The following is a 26,965-nucleotide window of genomic DNA, read 5'->3' as shown; positions in this document are numbered from 1 at the left end:
GCACTAAAATGCGGCTGAGAGCATGAAGAAAAAAATAAAAGGTTCCTTAGAAAAGCTGGATGCGAACTTCACTTCCTACATAACAGCCACGACCACTTAGTACCAAATTATCTCTATCGTATACACGGTATGTAATAGCACTGATGCCTTCATACAGATAACCTACTGACGTTGATTTCAACAGAAATCAATTAAATCCTGCTTTTCTTCCCTGTCTTGTGTATACTGTCACACACTTCAATGAACAATGCACCCATATAGATATACCCACATGTGCACACACATTTACAACCAAGCCCTTTGAGAACACCGTTTTTCCAGTGCAGCTTTATTTTCCAGGTACTAACGCAACTTGGTCAGATGATCACCAAAACCCACAATTTATGTGCATTTGGGTTTTGTAAGCTTTTTTAACTTCATAAGTATTTTAGCATGAGACACAGCCGAATGTTATTGTTGTATGAGAGGACTCACAGGTCCCTGCCTAGCAAGGGGGATTTCCAGGAAAACATTTATCATCCAAGCATTTCTCTCAAAAACAGCCTGGATTTGCAACAATTTTCTAGACTACATTATTTGTTTTTATGTGAGAGATGCAATTTGTGGCATACTTGTTATGAATATGTAATATTTAATACACCAAATTCAAATTAATCCATACATGTCATTGTCAGAGATATATACCATCACCCAATATTAATTTTCTAAGACAACATAATTTTGATAGCAGTATTTTACTCAGAAGGAAAAGTGAAGATTAAGTTCTAAAACAAAGGTTCTGACATGTCTCCAAAAAATCACCTTTCTTAGTCTCACTTCTGCAAATGTATTCTTGATTAAATTCTCAGTAACAAGCATTTCAAGTGCAGGGTTTTTTTAATCTTGATTTTTTAAAATACAGTTTAGATTGCTTCCCCATATAAAACACTGTATGCGGTCAAAAGTTCAGAGTACCAACAACTTTTCAAGGCCTTAGAGTTCAAGAACCTTTGTGGTCTAAGCCTTTTCAATTCAGTGCAGTACTCAAGTTCTAGTCATATGTCTCACAGCTTATTATTATTCAACACGAACAAGAAGAAACATAACAAAATTTTTCAAGTGGCCTGGCTAGAAAGCTTCCTACCAGAATATTCTTGTGCTGTGGGTATTGTAATAATTCAGCATTTAGTAAAGCATGTCTGAGATCAGATGTTAACAATTTTGCCAACACCTGACATGGAAATTCTGCTAATTTAAACATTTACTGACTCATCACTCAAAGCAAAAACTTTTTTCTTACCTCATGTATGCATAAGCACCTAATAAAGCCATCTTATCAAAAAGAACAAAAGCAGATGTGAAAGATCAGTTTCTCCCAAGACAGCCATATAATGAAAAAATAGCTGCTTAAAACTCAGCAATAAATGTTCTTAGGTTTGCACAGACTGCAGTCCACATCTGGCCACAGTGACAGTTGATAACACGGAAAAGAACATACTGTACGTAATATAATCAATCCCGTTAGTAAACATACGAGTGAAGAGGCCAAAGAAAGTATAAAACACAGGGATAAATTATATTGCAGGAGGAATGATATAAGTTTGGTCAAATACTTTTAGTCCACAGACAAAATACTAAGTTTGTTGTCTCATTTTGCAAGTTTTTATTTAAACAAAGGCCAGAACAGATTTTGTTCTCTAAAACAGACACCAGTAATGCCAAATCATTCCAATTGCAACAATTATAAAGTAAAATGCTGCTTAAAACTCAGCTCTGTTCCTACCTGCCCGTCTTGACCAACATGAACTTGATGTATCTGTAGGTTTCCCTGTAAAACAAGAGCATTTACAATAAATACAAGTTGGGAATTCAGAAAGTTCTCTATCCTGAAAAAGGCCTGTTTCTCATCTCATTATTAAACAACTTCAATATTAAGGAAACCTATTAATTTAGGAAATTCTTCTGAGGGCTATTTTGGCAATTCAGCTACACTTCAATGCTCGGCACTTTAACCACAGAGGATAAACAGACTTTTAAAAAAGCGAGGAGGTTTTTCAGCACCCGCATGTTTTCATTTTTGAAAGATAGTGTGTAATGTACAGCACTTTCATGCAAAGTCTGATTGTATGGCCTTTGAGGTAAGATTTTCATTTTTACTTATTTATATAAAACTGAAAATGTAAGTCAAAGCCTTACTAAACTAGAATTAGCAGTGTAATATTTATTTGTATGGAGTGCTAGTCACTGCCTATGCTAACATGTTTTTGATATCGAGTTTTGATAAAATAAAGGCAAATATAGTTCTACTACAGGAATTACATCTACTACAAAAAACTCTGAATCATGTACTTTAAAGGAAACTGTAGCTACAAAATCTAAAAATGAAAGCAGTGTCATTACAAACTGAGTTTTTATTCATATGCTCAGAGATGCCTTTTTAAAAGCACACAGATTAAGAAAAAACAGTTACTCTAACACCAAGACTTGCAGTGAAATACAACATTCCAGGAAAGAATTTTAGTTCTTTGATTTGCATATTTTCTACATTTTCTTTTACTGGCAACACATTGTCCTTTTTGAAGCTGTGTACATTGCAATAAATTCAAAACCAGATGTCTTCATCTGTCACAGACAAATGTAGTGCTTAAAATTCTTACATACAAGAAACTCCCAACCAATGGACGCTGGTGTTTAAACCTCAGGATCATTTACAACTAGTAGCTGATGAATCCGATATTTTTTTTCCAGGGGCTTTTTAAACTGCTTCAACTTCATTATAGCACACTATGCATTCCCACAACAGTCTGATCCTTCCTTTCTTCTGTAGGTCTGACAAGCTCTGTCAAGACTACTGCCTTTAGCTGTAATATTTATATAATATTTATTATATTTACTCTGCAGTACCTCCCCCTGTGTCATCAGTATTCCTCCTCACCATAAGTGGTTTTATGAGATGTTATTTAGGGTACTTTGGAAATGGATTAAACTAACCCACAAGCAGATATGCTTAATGTTGAGTTAAAAAAACTCTACAGGGAAATCATACAGAGTAAATATTGTGGTCTGTATTTATGCTTAACTTTATTTTGCTATTCCTTTTTCATATAAACAAACTCTAAGAGCAAAAGACATCTGACAGCAGCCTTTGCCATTAGGAGTCTCTTTACATTCCTAAATAACCAACAAGACCCTCAACTCAGGTAAATTGAGATGGCTTCAGTTGTTCTGCCAGAGTGGGAAAAAAAAGTTGAAATTGGGGGGTTCAGTATTGGATTTATCCATTTCTATTCTCCTGCACTATTTTTATGGAAAAAAAAAATATGAAGTGCAAATACTGCACTGCCAGAATACTTGATCCATAATGAAAGTAAATTCACTTCAATACAGAATTTATCTTAATAGATGTAGTTATCTTAATAGATGTAGCAAACAGATTTATCTTAAAAGATGTAGTTTGACTGTAACACACTTATAGTTTTTCTGTAACACTCTGGAAGTACTAAAGGAAAAAAGGTCAAGGGAAAAAAAAAAAAAAAAAAAAAAAGACAAATAGCATATTGCATTTGCTGCTGGTGCACACATTTTATCCTGTCTCCAGCTCACTTCTACCCTTGCAGTCCATGTAGCATGCTGCAAGAGTTCCCAGAGGTGCAGTTTTAGAACTGGGACCCTACGTCCAGGCCACTGCCTGCTCCATAGGTACCCACGTTTTTGGCTCACCTCACTGTCCTGCGTGATCTGGACTTGCTCGCCTTGAGGAACTTGGGCTATGTGGAGATGTCCCTGCGGGATCCACAACAAAAAAAAGACACCAGGAAGCATCAGAAGAAAACCAAAACTAGAGGAAGAAACTAACAACTTGGATTCAATACAGCTTAACGTATTCTCAGTTGTAGATGGAAGCAAAATACTTACTAAATGAAAAACATTAAAAATTGCTTTCAAAAAGTGTAACCACATTTCACCATATTTTCATGCAAAGTATAACTGAAATGAGTTTTGAAGAGAAAATCGTTCATTTTCATGTAGGAGGAAAAGGAAATAGACACAATAAATAACATTTATGTAATTAAATAATATTTCTCTACAAAAGAAGCATCTCCAATTTTTGACTGATACACAAAATATAGGACTAACTTGCTTTGGTAGATTAGCTCTCCTAAACCTGTGTGTTCAAAACAAGAAACCCATTTAAAGAACTTAGAAACTCAGTTCTCAAAACAGATGTGACAAAACTACTCACAAATAGTTACTCTTAGAAGGTATCTGTAAGAATCTATAACTCTTTATAAATTCACAAAGTTATGGTGAGGTACAGTTCCATGCTAACAACCATCTCCCAGGCTGTTATAAATTGGCACAAAGTTATTAATTTGAATGCAGTTCCACTGGCTTATATTAGCTGAGAATCTGCCCTAACGGTTTTAATAAGGTTAATGCTTTGTGTTGCTGGCCATACCCGCCACTTCAGAATGGTATCGTGCCTATCATTTGATCAAAACGTGGATAAGAAAGTGGAAGGAATTCCTCATGCACCCTGACCAGCCTTGAGAAGTCATTGCTACTATGATGTACCTGAAGGGAGATTGGATTCTAAATAACCTCCTTCAGGGTTTATAAGGCTTTGTGTTCATTTTAATATGCTTGCATGAGACAGAGATTAAAGATAATCATTTGGAATTCTGTCAAAAGCTCTTCTTATTTTATAACGCAAGAACAATTGCATGTGATTTTCAAAGAAACACAGATCCCTCTATTTCAAACAGTTTCATTTCCTTTGGAAGGAAACTGTCTATTTATAGGGAGAAAAAACATACTGAAAGTATCACTCTGACAATAGAGACTGTATATAAAATTAGAGCACAGCCCAGTCCATGTTGAGATTAGAATCACTTTCCCTCCTTAACATCAAGCTCTCAGGGCTCCCAGGAAAAAAACACTGAACATCTAAAAGATCCATTTATAGTATTTCCAAATAAGTGATTTATTTTTTTTTTTTTGTCTGGGGAAAGGGGGGAAGAAGGTGACTTTCTTCACCTTTGTATCACGCAGCATTCCGAAAAAGAACTGCTCACTCATCTTTTGCAGATACATTGCTGGCCTTCAAGGACAGCGTGTTTAGTTTGTCCACGAATTCCAACAAAATCTTTTTGAATCGTAACTCTTGAAGCCTATAGCTATTCAGCAAATCCTTGGCATTCAGTTCAACAGTAGAGATGACTACTCCCCTACTAATTGCTCAGACTGACCTATACACATCATTCCCTTGAATTGAAAAAGCAGTACCACTTTCTTCTGCTTCAGGGACATCCCCATATTTAAGACAAATGATGACAACCCTTAGGCCATGGGTTGCAGTGGATAAAGAGTCTTTGATAAAGAGTCTCGTGGTCAACAAATGTCAATATTTATAATTTTCACTTATATATGCGTATCTGAATGGATACAAATGTAAAGGGCTCAGCTAACAGATGTTCAAAAATACTTTAAAATGCAGTTATTTTTAAAAATGAAAATAAATGAATCTGACTCTACGAATCAAATGTGGTTTTGTTTTGAAAGTCACTGTCAGAACTACTTCTTACATGTAACTTGTACACTTTGTAGGTCTGCTATTATTATAGTAACTGTGCAAGCAAATGGCCAAGTAGAGACTTGACTACTTAATTCTAGTCAGAGTAATCAATGTACGTTTATCTGTAACAATTTTGTGAGCAAATCCTGCACTGAGATTTTTGCCAAAAAAAACTTTAAAAGTTGTGGGTTTTTTTTGTAAGCCTTCAATGTTTATTTTCTGAAAATCATGCTTAAGAACTGACGATAGGTCCTTTCTTAAAAATAAAATAAATAAATTTCAACTGAAGCAAAGTCTGCAGTAACACAGATTGTTTAAATAGAATAATGTAGAAAAGGTTGAGTACATACTACTTGGACTTGTCCATCTTCTCCTATTTGGTGGATCTGGACCTGCTGAGCATTGGCTAGTGCATAATGTAGTGCCTGGGGCTGGTTCTGTTGGATCTCATTAGAAGCTGAAACTGCACTCTGCGAACCCTCTGAAAGAGACAAAAATGCAGCTCTATTATATTTGCAGATCTCGTGCCAGTGGCCATGCAACAATGCATACTTAAAAACCGTGGAAAACAAACGCAGTCAGTAAGCAGATGCAGCTCGTGTATACCTTAATATTCTTTATGCATGGTCACTGCTCACCCACAGATTTGCTACAACTTCCAGTGGAGTCCCAAAGGTTATTTTGTCTCTGAGAAAGCAAACATCTAAAAGCTATCTTTTGAATCTAGATTAAGGGTTCTGCAAATGTAAAAGTAGTACCACAGGAAAAACACACACATTTCGTAGGCAGTTTAACACTTTCTTATGTGCACCTGTGTAGCTGAGAAATATTACCGCTTATTTCACTATAATACCATGCTCTACTACTAGTAAAAAAAAAATGTGCAAAAATCACCCTCTAAATCATCTCACAGCTGACTCCCACAAAGTCAAATTCTATGATAATGTCTCAGTTTCCAAAATCCCTGATCTTTTTCATGTTGACACATACAGACTTTGTTTCCCTCTCCAAATACCGAGGACAGAACATGAGATGTCCCAGACAGAGAGAAGCCTCAGCACTGCAGGCGCGCTGTCTCAAGGGAGAAAAAAAAAACAAAACAAGCAGGTCAATTAACAAAAATAAAAAAAAAAAAAAAGCAGGTCAATTTCTGGACTTGGATGAAATTTAAACACTACCTCAAACTGGAAATTAAAGGGTTCTGAAAGTGCTCCTAGTGAAAATGTATGCAGAGGATAAAACCAAAGGACCTGACCACTTTCTTCTGGTCACTGTGTCTCTCACCAGGAAAATCATCGCATGATTTCAAGAGGAAAACAACTTGCATTAGAAGTTAACATACTGCATATTTATTTATATGCTTTCTGGCTTCAGGGAAAAGAGCATCATAAATGTAAGAGGCAAAATGCAAGTAAAAAGAACTAAAATTGTTTTCTAATATACAACCAAACTTTTTTTTTTTTTTTTTTTGAAACCTGGAGTTTTTATGCATTTGGGGGTCAACGATATTGAGACTAATAATGTCTGTACTAAGAGGTTGAACTGGAATAGGAGGGAGAAGAGGCTGATTGTGTGGAATCCACCACCAGCAGGTGACCACCGCGGGATACCCCTTTTCCTTTTAAGAGTCAGGAAAGGCAGCGGAGCTTACAGGACAATGACACTTCGGCAGCATGTGACAAGTTCAAGTACACACTGCTGGGAAAATCCTTGAAACATCCCAGTATCATGCAGATTAGTAAAATTCAGCATGAGTCCCAGTTTTGTTGTTTGTTTTTAATCTGAGACAACTGGGAGAACAGGACAGTCGTAACAGTCTTTTAGAGTAAGGAATATGAAGCAAGGCTTTTTATATACAGTATTTCTGTAAGCAGTTTAATGGTTTTCTTTTGCTATGCTACGAAAATATATCATACGAAATCTTTGAAGTGCTACGTTTGTTTTACAATTTTTCGAGAGTATTTATTGCTCTGACCATGACTTATGCTGCATGGTAACATAAAACACATTAAGATCTAACACGCGGTAGCATTCAATACTACAGGGCTTTCAAACTGTCCAAATACAGGAAACTGTAATGAAAATATTTAAGAAACAGTGTCACTCTACTTCCATTGTAGATAATTTTCTTACAAGATGTTATGTATTGTTTAAATAAAGACTACAAGGGCCTCATCCTGCTCAGAGATGATTGATGGCTGACGTGTTTTTTTTTTTAAATGTGATGGATGGTTACTGAACCAACACACCAGGTTCTGGTTTTCATAAATTTTTAATACCTCTACTTAATACCCTAAGATTTATTCTGGAAACAGAATGTTACTTTCAAAAGACTGAGCTTTATCCAATCATACAAATATTTTACTGGAAATGTTCTTTAATAAAATTATCCATTTGTGTTTTTTTTTTTTTTTCATCATGTCTGCAAATGTTTGTGGAAAAACACAATTCTGAGTTTAAGTCTGACCATGGGAATTGGACACTAATTTAATACCACTGAGCTAGTATTTACTTATTTGTTGAAAAGTTGAGTTGCCTAAGAATTCAACTAAACAGCTGTAATTATGTCAACAATCTGCAAATATGTAACTACAACCAGAGCGCTAATGCACTAACTCAGTAAAACATAACAAGTCCATGTTTTTGCTATCTATTTAATACCTTACATTTGACTAGTAGGTAACTCCAAAAAAATACATCATTTCTTAAATATAGCCCAGTCGGTTACTGTACAATCCTGGTATTTCCTGCACTGTTGTACGGTATTGCTGTGAAGAATTCAGGACTGGATTAACAAATCACGACTGGTACAAAAGTCCTGGCTGCGGTATGAAAAACTGCAGTGGCAGCCAAAGAAAAATGTGATTTGTTCAAATTCTGATACTAGATCATTCTGCAAGTTTCCTTATGCAATTAATGCTTATTTTTTATTTCATAAAATAGCATTTTGCAAGGATCCTAAATGGCTAAGAATGCCCACTGTAACTCATCTTGCTTCTCACAGGCTACTGCTAGTCCGTACAGCTGTGATTTCATCTTCCCAGTCTCTACTAAGTAACTCAACAGCTGAGCTGCAATTCACCATCTGGTCAAACCACAGTGTCCAAATACATCATCCTTCATTTAGATGTGTGTGTGTATATACATAACTTCATATATTTGAGTGTATGTATAGATACGCATATACATCACTAACCGCAAAAGTGGACTTGGGACATAAGGCAGGTTAGATACTTGCTTCACTTCCAGATTTAATAACTTTTTTCACAGTACTTTTCCTGTAGCCTCAGCTACCACTACACAAACTGCAATGCTGTACTTCTGAGCACACGCTAAGATGCATTTATAATTAGTATTCATTTTCTGATTGGGAAAGTGATGCAATGGAGTGAAATCAAAGAAATAAGCACCAGCAGGGAAAACATGTATATATTTACATATGTATTATATGCACATATTGAAATGCATTTTAAACTTTATTTAAAAACCATCTTTTGCTTCACAGATGCCAGAAATTATTAAGCTGTTCTGAACTGGGAAGAGAAGATATGCACTGAATGCAGTCACACTGTACATCTTACCTAACCTACTAGGGTTACCTACAAATAGTTTTCCAGTTTGATTTCAGTGCAACAGCCACAGTCTTCCCTTCCTCCTCCCCCCCCCCTTTTTTTTTCTTTTTAGGAATAAAGAAGAGGATTGAGCAGTGTCTAAAAACACATCTTTTATATTTGTTTTTCTCTAAATATCTGACCAGACAAAAGTAATATTTATCCATTTTTAAACAATCTCCATTAAAAATAAACACAAACATGAATAGCACACAGCTTGAATAAAGGATACGTCAACAGTTATAAATCACTCTCATGTAAACTATCTGGCTTCACATTTACAACTTTGATATATTAGAGAATCCCTGGCACTCAGAAACTGCACAGCTGAACTCTTGCTGTGAAGTCTTCCATTGCACTACTCAGGGGTACTTCAACATCAGCCGAATGGTGTATATAGTGCCAAGACGGAGCTCCTGACCTGGGGCATCCCCAAAGCACCCTCCGTGAGAGGGAAGAGCTTTGGGAGCGACCCAGACAACAGAAAATGCTGCACTGACCACTTCACAGGTGGACAAGTTGCGATACAAGAGAAAAAGAGAAAAAAGTAACTGCTGAAATATTCCTTCCTCAGAAACTGAAATTGGACTTTTCACATTTTCCATTTATTTACTGCGTCTGCTTGTGAGTCAAAGAAAATTCAGCCTCCGTAAGTCTGTCTTGACAGACAAACGCTCAGGAGTTGGCAAAATCATCCTCCGTAAAAGTTACTCGTCACATTTTTCAAAGCTAATCTTTCTCAAACATTTCAGAACAAGATTAGATTTGTCAAACAAACGTAATTTGTAACTGTTTCAAGAGTATGTGTTTAACTTTCAGCTAAGATCAATTTTAAAAATTCCTCACTTCAAAGACAAAACCTTTGGCATTTTATAATTCCTTCCTATTCTCGTTATGCTTCGTATTTATCAGTTGAGCATCTGGCTTCTCATTTTGGAAGGAAACGTAGGAGGTACGGATTCTGCAGCAGACAGGATTCAAGTTTAGTCTCCTTTCTTACATCCTGTTACTCAAACTGGGTTTACTACAGGCCTCTCAGCTCCATGCTTCTGCGTACAACCTACCTTGTGTTTTCTCACTTGCTTGATATCATTTCCTAACAAGGAAAGGTTAAGGGGTAGACAGAAGTAGCCTTCAAAAACACGAAGTAGGATAAAGCCCCACTACTGAGCAATTCACAGAAATAAATCTGTATCCTGTAAGCCATTATCGCAGCCTGACTCAGGAGTGCTCCAGCACTCCAATTTTGCAGAGCAGCGTTGAAGATTTGGCTGCAATACCCATTTTCGCGTGTGACATCTTGGCAGAGCTGAGCCCTTCAGCCCAAATCTACATGTAAATCCCAAAGTCATAGACCTAATTAATAATTCCAACATGGAAAATTGCGATAACAGCTTTAACAATCTTAAGAGAAATTAAAAGAAAGGGAGAGATGGCACTCTTCAATTAATCCTCCTCTCAAAAAACTCATTTCCTCCTCCCTTCCCTCCGCAGACTGCTAACATTTTTAAAAAGAATATCTAGCTAAATTATCATGGCAGCCATGTGTACAACTCCTATCAGAAAAAACAAGGGACAAAAGCACACATTAAAGACTAACATGTTGGCTCTGAGAGGAGCAATTCACTGCAGTTAATACCTCAAGTCCGACAAAAGGCAATGGCTTCGAATGAAAAAGACAGGAAAAAAACAGGAAACAAATTCTGCCTGAATTTAACCGTCTGCTACAACAACTTTATGCAACCCATAAATCTTGTGGCTACTGTAAATCTGCATAGTCAATTAAATGTAGAACAATCTTAATGGATGTCTTTGAGGGTGAAGGACAGAAGAGGCGTTCATTCATCTTTTCCCACCAGCTTCCTTAGCCATGTTTTTTGTCTGCAGATCACTTCCTCTTCAGCTCTTAACACTCGAACAGTATCACAGAAGTACAGTGCTAAAAACTTGTCAGGTCTATGTAAGGACGATGTGCTCAGCCTTTTGCTTTCCATGGCATTTCCACAGCTAATTTTTCCTTATGATAAACAGAAGAGGGAGGAAATCTGTTATCATTTTTAACTGCACAATGCAAATCAAAGCCACACGCTACATAAGACTTTTACGCACAACGAGCATAAAAAGCCTCAAAGTTTTGACATGTCCGACAAGTGCAGAAGAAGAGCAACCCTTTTTAGATGTAAACATTTCAGAATTATTTATTGTGTGTGCAATAACTCAATGCTTCTAAGAACCACAAAATCACAGAACAGATGAGGTTGTTAAGGTCCCCTGGAGGTCACCTAGTCCAACCTCCCTGTTCAGCTAGCACAGGTTGCTCGGGACCGTGGCCAGCTGCAGATGGAGTCTCTGCAACCTCTCTGGGCAACCTGTTCCCATGTTCAACCAACCTTAAAATTCCTCAGAGCCAGAGAAGCAGAAGTCAGGTTGCAGAAGGGGAGTTTCAGACTGTTGGTTTTTTTCTTTTAATTGCTTCTGAAGAGCAGCTCTGTAAAATCAAGTCCCCTAACTCACAGGAGAAGTCCAGCAGAGCAGTGACCATGCTGATTTGACACTATTTCAAGAACACAAATACTATTTAAAATGATATGTAGAGATGTTCAACAATTTTTCGCTGCCAAACAGAAAAGTATGAAGCTATTTGAGACTTTTAGCACAACATTTAAGGAAATATTCTGGTACACACCAAGTTGGACTCGATGATCCTTGTGGGTCCCTTCCAACTCAGGATATTCTATTATTCTATGATTCTACATAGGAGAACAGCATTTCTTTACAACATTTGAAGAAAGTGCCAATAACTTCCTGCTGATTTAAACATGCATTTTTACAGTAAGGTATAATAGAAACCTACCTTGAAAAAATATTGAAAAAAATATTACTTCAAGCCAAATAACTGGCTTGGGTTGGAGTCTTTTCTGGTCCACCTTTTGGTCCCAACTTTAACACAAGCTACAATATATTACAAGTTCATAATCAGAAAAACACTACCAAACTAAGGAAAAGGTTCATGCAGGGAATGTGGTGTTCATTTATTCACACTCAGGCCCTCAAAATTATATTTAAACATCCCAATGATGTTTTCAGAATAGCTCAAATGAATGGCAGACACCATAATACTATGAACTTACTCAGGGCATCTGTTGATGGCAACGGAGCATCTTTAAAAAAAGTGCTTTGTAAAGGCTATGGGAAAATCTTCTAGAGTATGCCCTAAACCCTCCCTGGGAAATTATCAACATTTTGTAAATCAGAGGGCTTAAGTACTCCTACAAATAGGTGAGGTTTATCATATTTAATCTGGGGGTGCAATGTGTTCTTTAGAGCCCACGAAGATGTTATACCAGAATCTGTGCTGCACATCCGTGCATCCTTTGCAGCCTTGCATCTTTTTGTGTAAGCACAACACAGGAATTGTTCACAATAACTTATTTGTTCGACTTTAAGTCCTACCTTTTGAGAGAGCTGCTGTATTTCGCCAAACAGATGAACAACCAAAAAGCCTGTTCAGTACGTACCGACTCGGTGGACCCAAGCACGGGTATTCTGCTGGAGGGTGCAGCACCCAGGAGCTGACCTTAACAGCTACAACTAACAATAGTGGGAAAGACAGATTCTCAAGTAGCTGAATTCCAGACCATTCAAGGCTCACCTTAACTTGCCCCCTGAAACAAACGCTACCATAAAAACTGTCTGGGTTCATATGTAACACTTTAAAAAGCCATATTTGACAGCTATGTTGTCATAACTGTGAAATACAGACCTCCTTTACTTCAGAGCTGTGAAATATTACTTCTCTTTCCTGCTAGCTGGCAGCAGGAATTCTGCTATATCCACTATACAGTGGATATAATAAAGAACAGATGCCTGTGAATTATGATGCTGTAATTCCATCGAGGGCTTCCAGAGATGTCAAACCACAAAGGCAAAGTCTGAGAGGTTCACGAAGTTACCTGAACAGAGCAGTGGAATTACAGCCCTGTCATGCAAAAGTTACCTCCTCAGACAGTGTGTGAACCCCTGTGGTTGCCTTTTATCTTTTCCTCTTTTCCCTCATTCAGCCCTTAATCCCAACCCTCCTCCTTTTCCTCATACTTCTTTCTTCACGTGAAATTCCTTTCCCACCTGATTTTGGAATGCTAATTAGTTTTTAAAGGACCGCCCGGTTCGGAGAAGTGGGCTGTTTTTCTACTTTTTCACAGTGGGTGTGAAAGCAGTGGTGAATTCAGCTAACATCTTTATAGCCTCCCAGAAAACGACGCCAATGACATTCTGAGTAAGAGCAATATTTTAAAGAAAATTAACAAAAAACTCTGAATCCATGGAACATTTTCATGTACCATTACCAAAGGCAGCTGTTAATGCTATTGCCAGTACTCTACTTTTGGCTGCACAGTGTATGTATATAAATATATATATATATATATATATAGTCCTGCAAATGACATGTCAAGGTGCCTTAGCTGACCTTCATCAGATTTAGGACCAAAGACGTAATCCTAAGGACCTGCAGTCACCAATGTGCTATCCTGGGGACTGGGGAGCTGAGATGGGTGAGTGAGAGGCCCAGGTGGCAGAAAACCTGGGTGTACAACCCAAAACACCACGGTGACTTTTGCAGAACCACCTCCTGCGTGTCTGTACCATGCTGCTCCTGCCTGCTCAGACAGCACGGGTATCTGTACCCATGACAATTCATTCACAAATTGGGTTTGTGAAACTGCGACCAGTCTACAATGAAAACAACTGCAGTTTTCAGCTTAGCAGAAAACAAAACAAAACAAAAAAACCACCACCTTACAGCCTTCTAAAGTCAAGAACTCACTAAGCCTGATTCTGTGTTTTACGTCTCTATAACGGTCTCCCCAAATCTCCAAACCAGGAGATTAAAGACAGGAGATTAAAGATCAACATTTTTTAATAATAAATCTCAACAAAAGTCAATGGGCACAGCCTAATGAGCTCAGGCCTATAATATCAACTTACTACTGCATTTTTATTCTAAAGAGACTGAAAATAAAAATCCCATCAACATATATGGCTTATGGTTATCATTAGGTTGATTAGTTGTTTTAATTTGAGGATTTTGGATATGATTCCCAGTTCCAGCACATAAAATTTTCCATTGAAAGCAGATTTTGGCATTCTTTGCATGAGATACAGTGGTTAGTGTTAACATGCAACCAAAAATTTTATGCAGGCAAATAAACTTACTTCCTTTTCTTTGGGCTCACTTCCAAAACACTGTTTTTAATATATGCTGTACAAATGTCCCATAACACTGCTTTATATTAAAAGCATGAGCCAGAAATGTCCTATGAGAACACTTCTTAGGTCAGTATTTTTCATTTGTTATTATTATTCATGCCTACGCACCTATGTGGAAATATAGAATCAGCTACAACATATTTAATTTCTTCAGAGGAAAATATTTTATGAACAAAATTTAGCACGTCCTACTAAATAGTGTTAGCACACCGAGGAAGATTTATTCACTTGACTCCACTTATGAACATCAGTTGCAGATAAATATTTTGACCTTCTACCCAAAGATTAACATGGTAAGATATATATACGATGCTGCACTTTGTGAATTCTTTCAGTTAGCGCGTGGGGAAAGACAGTCCCAACCACACTAGTGAAGCCAGGAGCTCAGAGTATGTACAAATCAACAAAGCTAAAATCTCACGCACACCAGAACATACTACACTTTAATTTCTGACAAATCGCTATTTTACTACTGTTTTAGTGACAGTCTCCCTTCTCCCTCTTCTCTTTATGAGCAAAGACAAACCTCTTACTTCCCTTCTTGGATCAACACTGCACCTCAGCCAGGAGAGTGACTGCAATCTGTAGGTGAAACAGTATGGTATGTTCATGCTGCAAGGGACCGACTATGGTACAAGCCCCAGGAGGCTATCAAAGATTCTGAATGGACCAGAAGGTGGCTGGCTTGCACTGAAGCCCACAGTGATTTAACTATGAGTGGCTGGCTTCAATTAGAAAATGAATACTGCAGTCACTGCTTGAGGAGCACTGCAGACATATGTTCATACTGTAATGGAGAGGCCTTCTTGCCAATGATAAATGGTACTTCAAGAAACATATGCAATAATACAAAATTCACTGAAAAAAAAAAACGAATTGAAAGCGTGGGTTTCTCTATTTATATTCTTTACATAAAAATACTTGAATTTGTCAGCAAAACATGCACCTGTTGTAACTATAGCTTAAGATAAAAATTGTTGCAAGGTATATTAAAAAACAAATCGCATTATTACTATAAGTTTCCATGTCTCTGGAAACTTTTTTTTTTATTATTATTTTTTTACCTGAACCACCGTAAGATGATGACGAAGGTGTTCGCCTGGAGAAGCTTTTCACGGCAAGACTCTGGCCTCGCTGCTTCCGCCTCCAGGCTGTTCGGCATTTGGAGTCTATGCTTTGCTTGATTCGATACCAGTCGGATTCTGTGATTCCAAATTTATAAAATAGATGACCTATAATTAGAGAGAAACACAAAGGGATGGAAACTAGCACAGATTTATATGTATTATTATGTATTTTCAGGAAAATGCATGGATGACACACACTGTCATACACACAAGGTTAACAAAATAACAGAGCAGCTCTGCCTAAAGAAATACAATGACATTAAGAAATATGCCATAGCTATATAGTGGTGAGATTTCAACAGCTATTCACAACATTAAGTAATCATACATATGTACACAATTGTGTATTTAGAAGTGTCACAACCACGAAACTTCCCAATCTAGTCTATCCAAGGAAACTACACTTTTATATTTCAGATAAGCAACACTGAAACAGAAGGATCCACCCCTCCTAAACCAAAACTGGATAACATTTTATTGATTGCTGATAGTGCCCATGATATTTATGCACAAGTACGACGCCACATAGAGCTTCACGTAAAACAAGCTCTTAAAGCTCAGTGCAAGATTCATCAGAATCCAACAAAAACACAGCACAAAATTCAAATCTTCTGAAAATGTTGCTACTACTCTTCAGTCATGTAAAGAGCCACATTCTGCACTTTCCAGCAGTTAGTGCTAAGTTGCCAAACTGTTATAAAAAATAATGTTGACTTGTGAGTTGAACTGCTTGAGTATTTTGAAATGAAGCTCATGCAGATCGAGTCCCGCTGCCAACTCAAACCTGGTTCATTAGTGTCTGCAACCTCTGCAATCGAAGTGGAAGCCTAATTGTACAAGAAATGGAGGAAAGCTACGTTTTTGGGTCCAAAAATACTCACTTCAACATCTGGACAAATGGTTTAAAATTGAGAAGGAAGTATGTCGTACATCGATAGCTTTTTCAAGGCACTCCTCATACTGCTAGAGACTTTTACCGTTTTATTGTAAGCCTTACAGTGGCTTCTATTTTGCTTAAAGCATTTTGAGTTGACATTTGACAGTATTAAGAGAAATTTGTGATTCTCACAACTACAGAAAAAACACACACAAAAAATTAAATCCAAAGGTTCAAACTGTGAAGTAAACTAGAACTATCCAAACATTCAACAGTCTTTACAGTTCCATTACTTTTAAGCTTTTTGGATTTAGATCTGCGATAAAGCAGTTAAAAATCAATCCAAAGCTGTAATATTTGTTTTTACTCATTGTGGCTCTGCTTGAAGGACCCCTTAAGATTCTTGTATTCCTTTTGGTATCAAATGTTTTCCGTACGCTGCAAAATAAAACCATCTTCTCAACCTACTGGGTTTGCAAATTTACTCTCAAAGAGGATCCTGAAGTACTTGAGTGAAGCAGTTAAATGCATGCTTAAGCTGTCATATAGCCCTCTGAATGGGATACAGGCTGTTCACGTAGGACAACATATTTGAAGCTTAGGGCAGCAGAATGCCAGGTTTCCACTAACTAGGAGCTCTGCACTTTAACCGAGCTGAGAGTCCTCAGAATCTGAAATTCACAGGTAACGGATCTACCATAGGCAAGAGGAATGCTGCGTCTCTCAATCATTTTTCAATCACCTATTTTTTCATGCTCTAAGTTATTTCGCTAGAGATTTGTTCCAAGAGCAATTAGAACATAGAGGAGGAAAGCACTGGCATCAAAAAGCCAATTCAAAAACTCTTTTAAAAGCCCAAGATTCCTCACTGGCAAGTGACGGCAGGCACGTTATTTAGAGATTGCTTTACAACCCCTGCATTATGTCTCCGAAAGGAGGGTGGGAGTAGGGAAGGAGGAAAACCAACCGAAATTATCATCTGCTGCTGTGCAACAGTTTCCTTTCCATGGGTGTCAGCAAAAGGAAAGCACATACTGTACTGTAAATACTGCGACCACATTTCTCCGAGTGCAATCTATTACTAATATGCACTACACAGAGAAATGGGTTTATAAATCTTTGCAGTAATGTCCAATAAAAATAGTTGTGTTTTAACTCTTTCTATGATTGCAGCTGTCAGTACATACGAAGTACTTGTGGAGTCCTACATAACCACAGAGCATATGACTGTGTTATTTTGAACAAGTGTCCATATTTTATTCATAAATACATTTTAATGGCTTTCATCTTGCAGGCTGCTGTTAGAAAAGTGACTGAATTGACTGCAGGTCCAAGAAAACTCTCACAGTAAAGCAGCCTAGCTAGGAATTTTAACTATTACAGTGTAATCCAGGGGATATTCCAGGGGATGTCACTTTATTCAAACAGAAATTAATAGCGATATAAATTATTTAGGACATGACAGCCTTGTGTGCAGTGAGCTCCTCATACTAGGAGACCCAAGGCCTGTAGGACAAGAGCTTGAGAAAGATGATGGGTGCCAGGTGAGACATAAAATTGCTCTATAGATGGAAGACAAGAAAAGGCACTCTACTTATTGACCACAACAGCTGTAATTTAATTAACGTGGACAGAGAGACCACCACCTTCATGGAGAGACTGCAGAGGGGATAACAGACGACAAGCTAAATGGGGCAGAGTCAGAGAAGTCAATTTTAGACTAAAGAGAGCCAAGGCATCAGGCACAGACTGTCAAAGCCAGGCGTATTTCTTTTCCCTTATTCATGAAATTCCTACTTAGCTGTTCCTGGGGTCACAGGCGGAAAACTGGTACAGACGACAGGGCTGCTGTCTGCACAGACCTTCCCCAAACTGCATGCTCCGTCACAGCAACTGCATGTGCAAATCAGGCATGAAAAATTAGCACTTAAATACAATGATAGTTGACACAGAGGTTAAATGAATTTCAGATGTCGAGATCTATCTAGCCGATACTGTAATCTACAGCGTTACTCTATTAACGGGTTTTTAGCGGCTACATTTCACAACAGTCCACTGAGAGCTGATGGAAAACCTCATGCTATTGACAGCAGGGTGTTTTGGAAGTACATACACGTCCTGAGAACAAGCTTCACCATACCATTAGAAATATGAGTTACCTACGGTAGAGAGATCCATCCCAAAAACATGTGCAAACAATATTTGCAAACGCAAGGGTGCTGACTTTCTGTTTTCTCCCCATAACTGATCACATGCACGAGAGCTTTCAGCTCGGGGGCTCGTTCTGAGTCTGTCAAATGCCAAAAAGAAGTCTAAAAGGCAGGAATAAGGCAAGATACTGCCAAGGAGACTTTTAACTTGGGGAAGTCCTTATTGGAAAAGACAGCAGTGCTTCAGTGAGGAGAGATTTGACTTTTTCAGAACATTTACTAGTCAAAAGCAGCATGAAGCGTCGTAATTTGTGAGCAGCACAGTATCCGTGAGCCACATAACAACCCTGATAAAAACACATTAAAATACGTTCAGCAATATAATCCAGCACTTTGGCAAAAAGACAACGGTGCTTGGGAAGACAGATGCACATATACAAGAGTGAAGCAAAGGATTTAGATCACCAAAGGATGGCTGGCTGTGTTTTTAGAGATCTTTTTATTTAAGACAATGGTTGGTTGCTGGTCACATCCAAAACAAAGGATGTGCTTGTTTTTAAATACTCAATCTCCAAACCTTGCTTTCTTTGGGAACCTCTCTTCCTGGAAAAAAAAAGAAAAAAAAAAAAAAAGCTTTCTATGAAAACACACCAGAGACTTAAAATAGTTCGGTTATTTTAATAGATTGCAAGAGCTTGAGCAACTTCTATGAGCAACATAAATACCAGCAGCAGCTTGGGAGACAAAAAGGTCTGCACGAGGAATTCACAGAGACACAGAGCATCCAAAATGCACAGAGGAAATCGCTTTGGATTGCAAGAACCAACACTCAATCTTACTGAGCAAAACCTGAGGAGGAAAGCACGTGTGCATCAGGAAAATTAAATAAATCAGCGTTAAAAGTAGCAGGTGCATCGTGCTAAATGTAGACCCTAGATTAGAAACACGGCACTAGTTCTGGCTAGGTTTTTGCTGCAGTTCATATAAAGCTAAAAGAAACAATGACGCTAAGTTCTAGAATGCTCCTTGTGCACCACAGAATAAATCTTTTTGTGGTTTGTAGAAAAACAAGCTGGGAAAGACAGTGAAGACGAGTTAGTGTAAACACAGAGATCATCAGCAATGATGTTTGAAATGACCGTGCCTCCCCAAACTTTGGGGCAGCTAATGTACAAAATGTTTGTTTCTCAATTTTCATTATTATTTTTTTTTTAAGAGAAAAGAACGGGACTAATTAAGGAAAAAGTGAAAACAATGTTCCTCAGAAAGTAATCCTCTCTTTCTTAAAGGTCAAAAGTCAGGCAGCAGACAAAGCAATCCGCAGAAACCATTAACTTGTAAAGAAATTTAATTAAGAACAAATTGAGGAGGAAGAGAAGGCATTTGTAATATCAAAACCAGACAAGAAATATTCTATCTTGATACCACACTCAATATCAGCCTGCTAAAAAAACAAGCTTCAGTTAACAGCTTGCATTTAGATATTGCCGTGTCCCACTGCTTCCCATTCTCCAGGAAAAACATTTTTTTAGGAAAATTAAAAGGTAAATCGTCCTATTCCTGGACTTGGCAGAATTCCCTTTGCTGCCCTTTGTACTGAGATGGCAGAGATTCTTCCTCATCTATTGTTACGCTTTGAAGGAATAGGGAAAGTGTTACCCACAAGGGTTACCCCTGGAGAACCTACAAAATGTGTAAAATACAGACTTCTACATTAATGTGCAATCCGAACAGACTTGGTTAACCGTTCTTTCCACTTTCAACTTCAACATCATTTTTAAAGTCTACAGAAAAAGCAAGAGGGTGTCACATTCAAAATTCAAATTCAAGCGATTAAACTGATAAACGGAATCGTTTTTTTAATTGGCAAGAATAAGATGGATATCATGAAAAATAAGGGCTTCGGATTTTGCCTGCACTTAATCATGAAAAGGGGCGATTATTTGGGGTTTTGGCTAATAAAACACATTTTTTCACATAAGGCTCATACATTTGGAGTTCTTTTTGTTAAACAAATAGCGTATGACAATGAAATCTGCTATACTAAATACTTGAACAGCGGAGAAAAAATTAAGCACCTCTGAAGTTCCTTCTTGCGCCTTCGGGCTTCAATTCCTCAAATATAATTATGGTCATGCATTGGCCATATTGAAACAATTTTAAACGAGTCATTGTTTACTCCTCTGACAGCTGGGAGGAGGCAGGGGGCCGTACGATCCCCACGGCTGGGAGGTGGCTCCTCTGAAACCCAAAAGTGCTTGGGGCTGGACAAAGGGATGCAGAAGTGGAGGGCATCCTCATTCATAGAAAACTGGTCCCATTTCACCTGGTGGATGGAAGAATTTCGGCAGCTTTTCCAGTGCCATGTGCTTGGTGACCATCAGTCAGGTCCCCAAACGAGCCCTTTGCTCTGTTCTCTGTTTCCACTGTTCTCAGCCACAGGCTAAATGACATCCAAAAAGAGATGAGGGTGTCAGTTAAAAAAAAAAAGGGGGGGAGAGGGAGGAGGGAAAAACAATTCAGCTACCAAACAGTGCCTGTTTTCCATTTCACTTCTACAGTTCCTCTAACTATTAAATTCAAACCTTTCAAACAGCTCTAAGTATATAGACTATCTGTGACTACAGCATGCACCCTTTACAATACAAATTATATCCACGGGGTACACACGAGAAGTCTCAAATACAACTGAAATCCTATTCTACTACACACAACTAAGGAAGGGTTTAGTAAACCTTCATTACCAACCACTATAATTTAAACAGTCAAATATTGAAATATAACTGCTAGGTGCTGGTGAAATCTGAGCTTTTTAAAGAAAATTCCAATCGTCAGCTTTTAAGGAGAACATGCCCCGTTTTCCTAGGTGCAGAAGATATGCTTTAAGAGGATTTGTGTAAATAAGATCCCGTGCAAAGTGGATTATTCTACCGTACACTTCAACTAAGTTAAAATAATATATACACCTCAAAATTGCATGTTAATCAAATCCCTTTCCACCTGGACAACAGAAACTCAACTCTATACTAGAGATCATAGGAGGAGTCTCATCTTCAGTAATTTTAGGACAAAATGTGTTAAGTGCTAATCTTACAACAAATACCCACAAATGTTTACCTACGATAAGAAAATTAAATCTGTCATGGCAAGAAAGTAAGGAAATTCCTAAATACCATTAAGGATATAATTTAAAGAGCAGGCATGTACAAGGTAAACACTCCAGATGTAAAAAGTCTCGGTGAAGTCACTGGTTTGCAATGTAAGCCTGTGATTATACAATTTAGGGAGTAAGGACTAACATTAGGGACACCGAAATATACGGTCTTTGGAGGAGCGTATTGCTCAGCATAATTCTGCTGGCTTCCAGATGCCATCGTGATGTGGGGTTATATAAATATATATGTCAGCCCATTAAGGAACCAGATTCTAAGTATTGTATTTCCGTAGCTTTTACGAGATAACTGGAATAGAAGCAGAACTACACTACAAAGCTCCGTAAACTGAACTGACATCAGCCTTACAGCATCCCCTTCCCACTCCCCAAAACCACAGTAACAGAGGTCTTACAATTACCCAAAATGTATCGGACCAAATTCTTCAAGCAATGGGTTCGGGTGCCTTTTAGGATATTTTTATATATATATATATATATATATATATATATATATATATATATATATATATATATATATATATATATATATATATACATATATATATATATATATACACATATATACATATGTAATATATATATATATTATTTCTAGTGTAAGTGGAAGCAGCATGTTTTAGTTATTTCAGGAAACTAACAACTTACGAGTTTTTGATAACAAAAAATGAGCTTTTCTCATCTCAGCTGCTAAAACAAAGCCAAGTTCAAATTCAGTATCTGGCAGGTAGGAACACATTCTGTGATGAAAAGGGTGCATTTTAATGCACCACCATTAGAGAAAGAAAGAGGAATTGTTAAACTACAATCAGCAACTATTTATAAAATACTAATTACGGTGTTTAGACAATCTACTGATTACAATTCTGTGCAGCTAGACACTAAACCATTTGGAGGAACAGGCAAGAAAGTTTTCAGAAATAATGTCAAATTAGTCTATGACATTTGAAGAAACATTTCAGAAATCAACTTCTTTAAATAACTACAAAACAGTGTAAGAAGTGTTTGTACATAGAGGCTGGTGTCTCAAATAACACATTAAAGTGAAAGTGGACTGTTCCCTGCCTCGATCATTATAACTTTGCTCCATCAATCTGGCGCTGCATATCCAACAACTTGTTGGATGCAGACAGAGCTGAAACCACATTTAATTTTTCCATTTGTCTCGAGCATACCAGATTAAAGGCCTTCTGCGGACAAGACACCTTTTGCAAGTGCTTGCTACAGGTCTTTCTGCTTCAGTAAAATACACTGCCTTCAACATACAGATTGGTGCTGGGTGGGTTTTGTTTGCTTTTCTTTTTAATCAGTACAACCCAAAAGGCATGAGATTTCTTCCTCTGTTCTTACTCTGTAAAAATGCAGATAGAATATCTTATTTTAAGAAAATTTAGGGCATTTTGAAACCTGAATCTCACATGAGAAAAGGCAGCACCCTCTCCATGCTAACATGCAGCTCTGGCTCATATTTTAACACACTGTGTTCCTCTAAAGAGCTAATAACTAATTTAAGCCTGAATGCTATCTACTAATATCCAAGTATCAAAATAGATTATTTTAATTTATTAAAAGTTAATTTGTCAGAATATTTCACTAATATTTGTTTAGAAAATTTAGCTGAGTATTTGTGTTTTTTTTTAACGAATTCCAGAACAAGTGAAAATATTAAATTAAAAACTGTTTTAAATGCCCTTTGCTCTACAAATTACAAAGAACCATCCAAGTCCATATTCCCTATCAGAAGTTTCAAGAACAAAAATATGTATTTTTTTAAGCATTTAACATCTCCAAATTCCACCAATTCCTTTGCTAAAGCAGAAGAGGTCCTACAATTGGACACCTTTCCACCTTCCTGCAAAACCAACCGGTCTATTTCTATTTATTTTGCCAACTGCAGAACCTGTCTTACTTTGACTCTCCAAAACAAGCCTGACTCTTTGCCATAAGCATGCAAATAATGCCATCTAGTGGAGCATCAAACTTACCACTCTGGCATGAGACGGCAGCGTTTTTATCCGTGCCTGTGTGTGTTTGCTCAATCTCTGACTCCCCTGCAGCAGCGCCAAGTGCTACAAAAGGTTAGCAGAGCTGCAGAAGCAGAGGTCTGCTGTGAAATGGAAGGGAGCGAATTAGTCGCTGCAGAAACCGAGCATTTTTGATGTTCCTGGTTGCATGCTGGATCACACTGCATGCAATTTCCAAGCAGTGTTACAGCGGTGGCCATAAGGCATTCCCATAGGGATTTTCTGATTATGTTTCTCTGCTGGTGACAGCATATTAACAGCTGTATATACGTAACCATTTCATAGCTAGTGCAATTATCAAGGATATGAAATGCTTATAACTCCTTAAACGAATTAACAAACTCCTTAAGAAAATAATTTTGGACCAAATCAGAGGGTTTATACTCTGAGAATATAAAAATCTTTATGTTATTTACTACAGACTTGCTACAGCTCACAAGTTGCATGGAAGGTACTCCCGTGTGATAATAGATACACGACACTCTCTTCTATTTTTCTTTTCTCATTTTTAAAAGGAAACACATTTCTTGCTCCGAAAAAGATTTTGCAAATCCAAAGACAGAGCAAATAAAACAAAATACCTTGAAAAAAAGACAGAAGATCTATGTTTCATTTCCTCCCAAAATATATATATATTCATGCAACATTTGGGTCCCAGTATGAAACTGAAATCACATACTTCATATATCTATAGCAGTACAGCTAAAAATTGCAATGGCAGCATTCCATACAGACTACACAAGCATTTTCATCTGCAATGGCTTTTCATAACGATTAGGACCTTAAAGACGCCAACACTTGTTCAATTACCCTGCCACTAACAATCTCCTTCCAAATAAAAAGCCTCATGCGCTCACGATGACTATTACCTTCCTTCCGCATGTTAAAAATGCACATATGGGATACCGTGCTTTGGAGACTTCAAAAAGAATTTACCTTCTAGTTTTGCACGTTCAAAATCTCAGAGCATTCATTTATGATCAGACTGAGCGGCAAAGATCTTACTTTTTCTTTTACTTGCTCCTGGGGAGAACCACTCCTGTAAGGTTTATCAGCCACCATTTGGCTTTGGAAGGGAACGTACCCAGGTAAATGATGTGTTTATTGCCAAGGGATCAACTTACTGCTCGAAATCAAAGGCTGATGCTGAAAACAAATGGAATCACCCAATTTGAAGCAATAATGCTTCGTAGAAATAAATGTTTCTGATGTTAAGGAGCCGCTGCCAACAATCACACGTCGGGTCATTTTTGATATCCACACAGCGTTAAGGAGAAATTGATGAAACAGCTGTTTATCTTTTACACAGCAGCACAGCATAATCTGACAGAACCCAAGGCAAAACCCAGGGAAAAAGGAGGGTTGTTGCTTTAAAATCCCCCTTCCCGAGACATCCCGTTACATAAGCCCTCACCGCAGTGCCTCAGGATCCCATCTGGATGGCAAACGCCACCACACGTGCCGCCAAGAAAAACTCACTTATGAATCAACAACGAAAATTTCTCCCCTTCCGAAGGAGCTTGTGGGTTTGGAAAGGCCTGGCACCACAGAAACCTAAACGCTGCGGGAATTTATTTACATTTTACTTGCAGGCGGATCGAGGCATCTCCCCACTTCACTTTTTAACCCTTATGCAATGAAGAAAAGAGTTCAAAGCAGGAAAGGAAAAGCTATGCAACTTTCTGGCGTTCCGTTTACGAGCCTTTGTGAAATCACAGCTCTCCTTGAACGCGGCAATGAGCTTTCCAGACGAATGTACATTATTCTTGCACTGATCAATCCGCGTTTGGTGGCTGAGCTGCTTTTCCTCTCAAAATGTCAGGGATCAAATACTTTCTTCGACTCTTCGTGTCTTCTAAAACCACACCATAAAAATTCACTGTTGTCATTTATAGGCCTTCAATAGTAAAGAAACTATTTCTTGACTGGAGCTTACTGAGAGTTCATTGGGACATTTTATTTACGCAGGGACTGAGCCCGAGTGGTAGTGGGTAACCACCAGCCTCCAGTACAGATGGGGACACCAAAGAAACTCCACATCCTTCTGAATCAGACCCCAAGGGACACCACCACTGCACGCTGCAGCAACTGTCCTGCAGACAGCTGTAACCCTGGAGGAGTTCCAGTGTGGAGAAATTAGTCCAAAGCTAACAGTGATTAGTACAACTGCGATGCGAAGACTCTTCCTTCTCACTTGTAGCTTCATAGCTGGGATGGATCCACAGCGGTGGTGAGGAAGATCCCTGGACATCACACTCAACGCTAATTACAAATGGTCCAACATCATAATCCTTGCTGACATCAGGGTTTGAGGATTTTTATTATGAATCTACAACAGCTTTTGAAATCCACATAAACTCCCTTGATTTTCATTAGGAAAAGCACAGCTCTCATTTGACTAAATTATCATATTTGTAGCAAGAACTTTCGCAGTGGGCACATCTTTTTACTAATTACACAGTTTGGCCCTTTTTACAGTACACCCTCCTGAAGCAACGTTTAATATGACTGAGGAAAGTTTTTATGATCGTAGACCGCTCCGAATGTTTTTAGCTGCCTCTCAAGAAGTGAGGAGCAGGGCACTTCAGCACGTACTTGAAACGAGTCTGGCCAAAGTGGAAAAGCATTGACAGGATGGAACAATCGTGCTTCGGCCATAAAGAGATGGTCCAAGTGACCTCATGTGTTAGTTTTCTTCTTTCTCTAGAGCCTATGAACTCACAAGCGCTTGACAGCACATCACGCACAATCAAGTTCTATGCAGTCACAGTTGCAACTGACAGACTAAGCAGCTGCTTACGTTCAAGAATGGAAAATTAAATTCATTGTTTTTACAATGCAAGAACAACAAGAGAAGTGTGAGAGGGGGATAGGAAACACCCTGCCAACAATTTATTTCTTTTTCCCCAAAATCGCCACCTTTACTTCAGTTTATTAAAAAGTAACTGGCCAGGAAAGTAATCGAAATCTACATAAGTACCCAGGAAAGAAGAAAACAACAGCCAGCTTTAAATTATAGCGCTTACATAAAGTCAGTAAGCAAGTGCCAGCATTGATGCCATTTATGAGAACTGCGGTGCCGAGATAAACTCAATGGGTTCTCATATTATCTTCTTGCCTAGCCTCAAAAGAGGTTATCACTTCCCTCCATGTGGCAGCATTTAATTGATTCACAAAGCAGC

General features: G+C 38.0%; 1 protein-coding gene across 2 annotated transcripts in view; it reads right to left on the bottom strand.

The window, feature by feature from the left end:
- Positions 1-26,965, bottom strand: part of BANP (BTG3 associated nuclear protein) — a 144,261-nt gene that overhangs the window by 65,444 nt on the left and 51,852 nt on the right. The window contains exons 8-11 of one of the 2 annotated variants that reach the window (XM_032195908.1): positions 15,498-15,665; positions 5,905-6,035; positions 3,700-3,771; positions 1,763-1,807 (exon numbers count right to left, since the gene is read on the bottom strand). In XM_032195908.1, the coding sequence (XP_032051799.1) occupies positions 1,763-1,807; positions 3,700-3,771; positions 5,905-6,035; positions 15,498-15,665 (416 nt within the window). The remainder of the gene's footprint in view (positions 1-1,762; positions 1,808-3,699; positions 3,772-5,904; positions 6,036-15,497; positions 15,666-26,965) is intronic. The other variant, XM_032195909.1, reaches the window with a different exon arrangement.

The sequence above is a fragment of the Aythya fuligula genome, chromosome 12 (genome assembly GCF_009819795.1).
Source record: "Aythya fuligula isolate bAytFul2 chromosome 12, bAytFul2.pri, whole genome shotgun sequence".
Classification (NCBI taxonomy): Eukaryota; Metazoa; Chordata; class Aves; order Anseriformes; family Anatidae; genus Aythya; species Aythya fuligula.
This window is presented reverse-complemented; position numbering and strand designations above follow the sequence as displayed.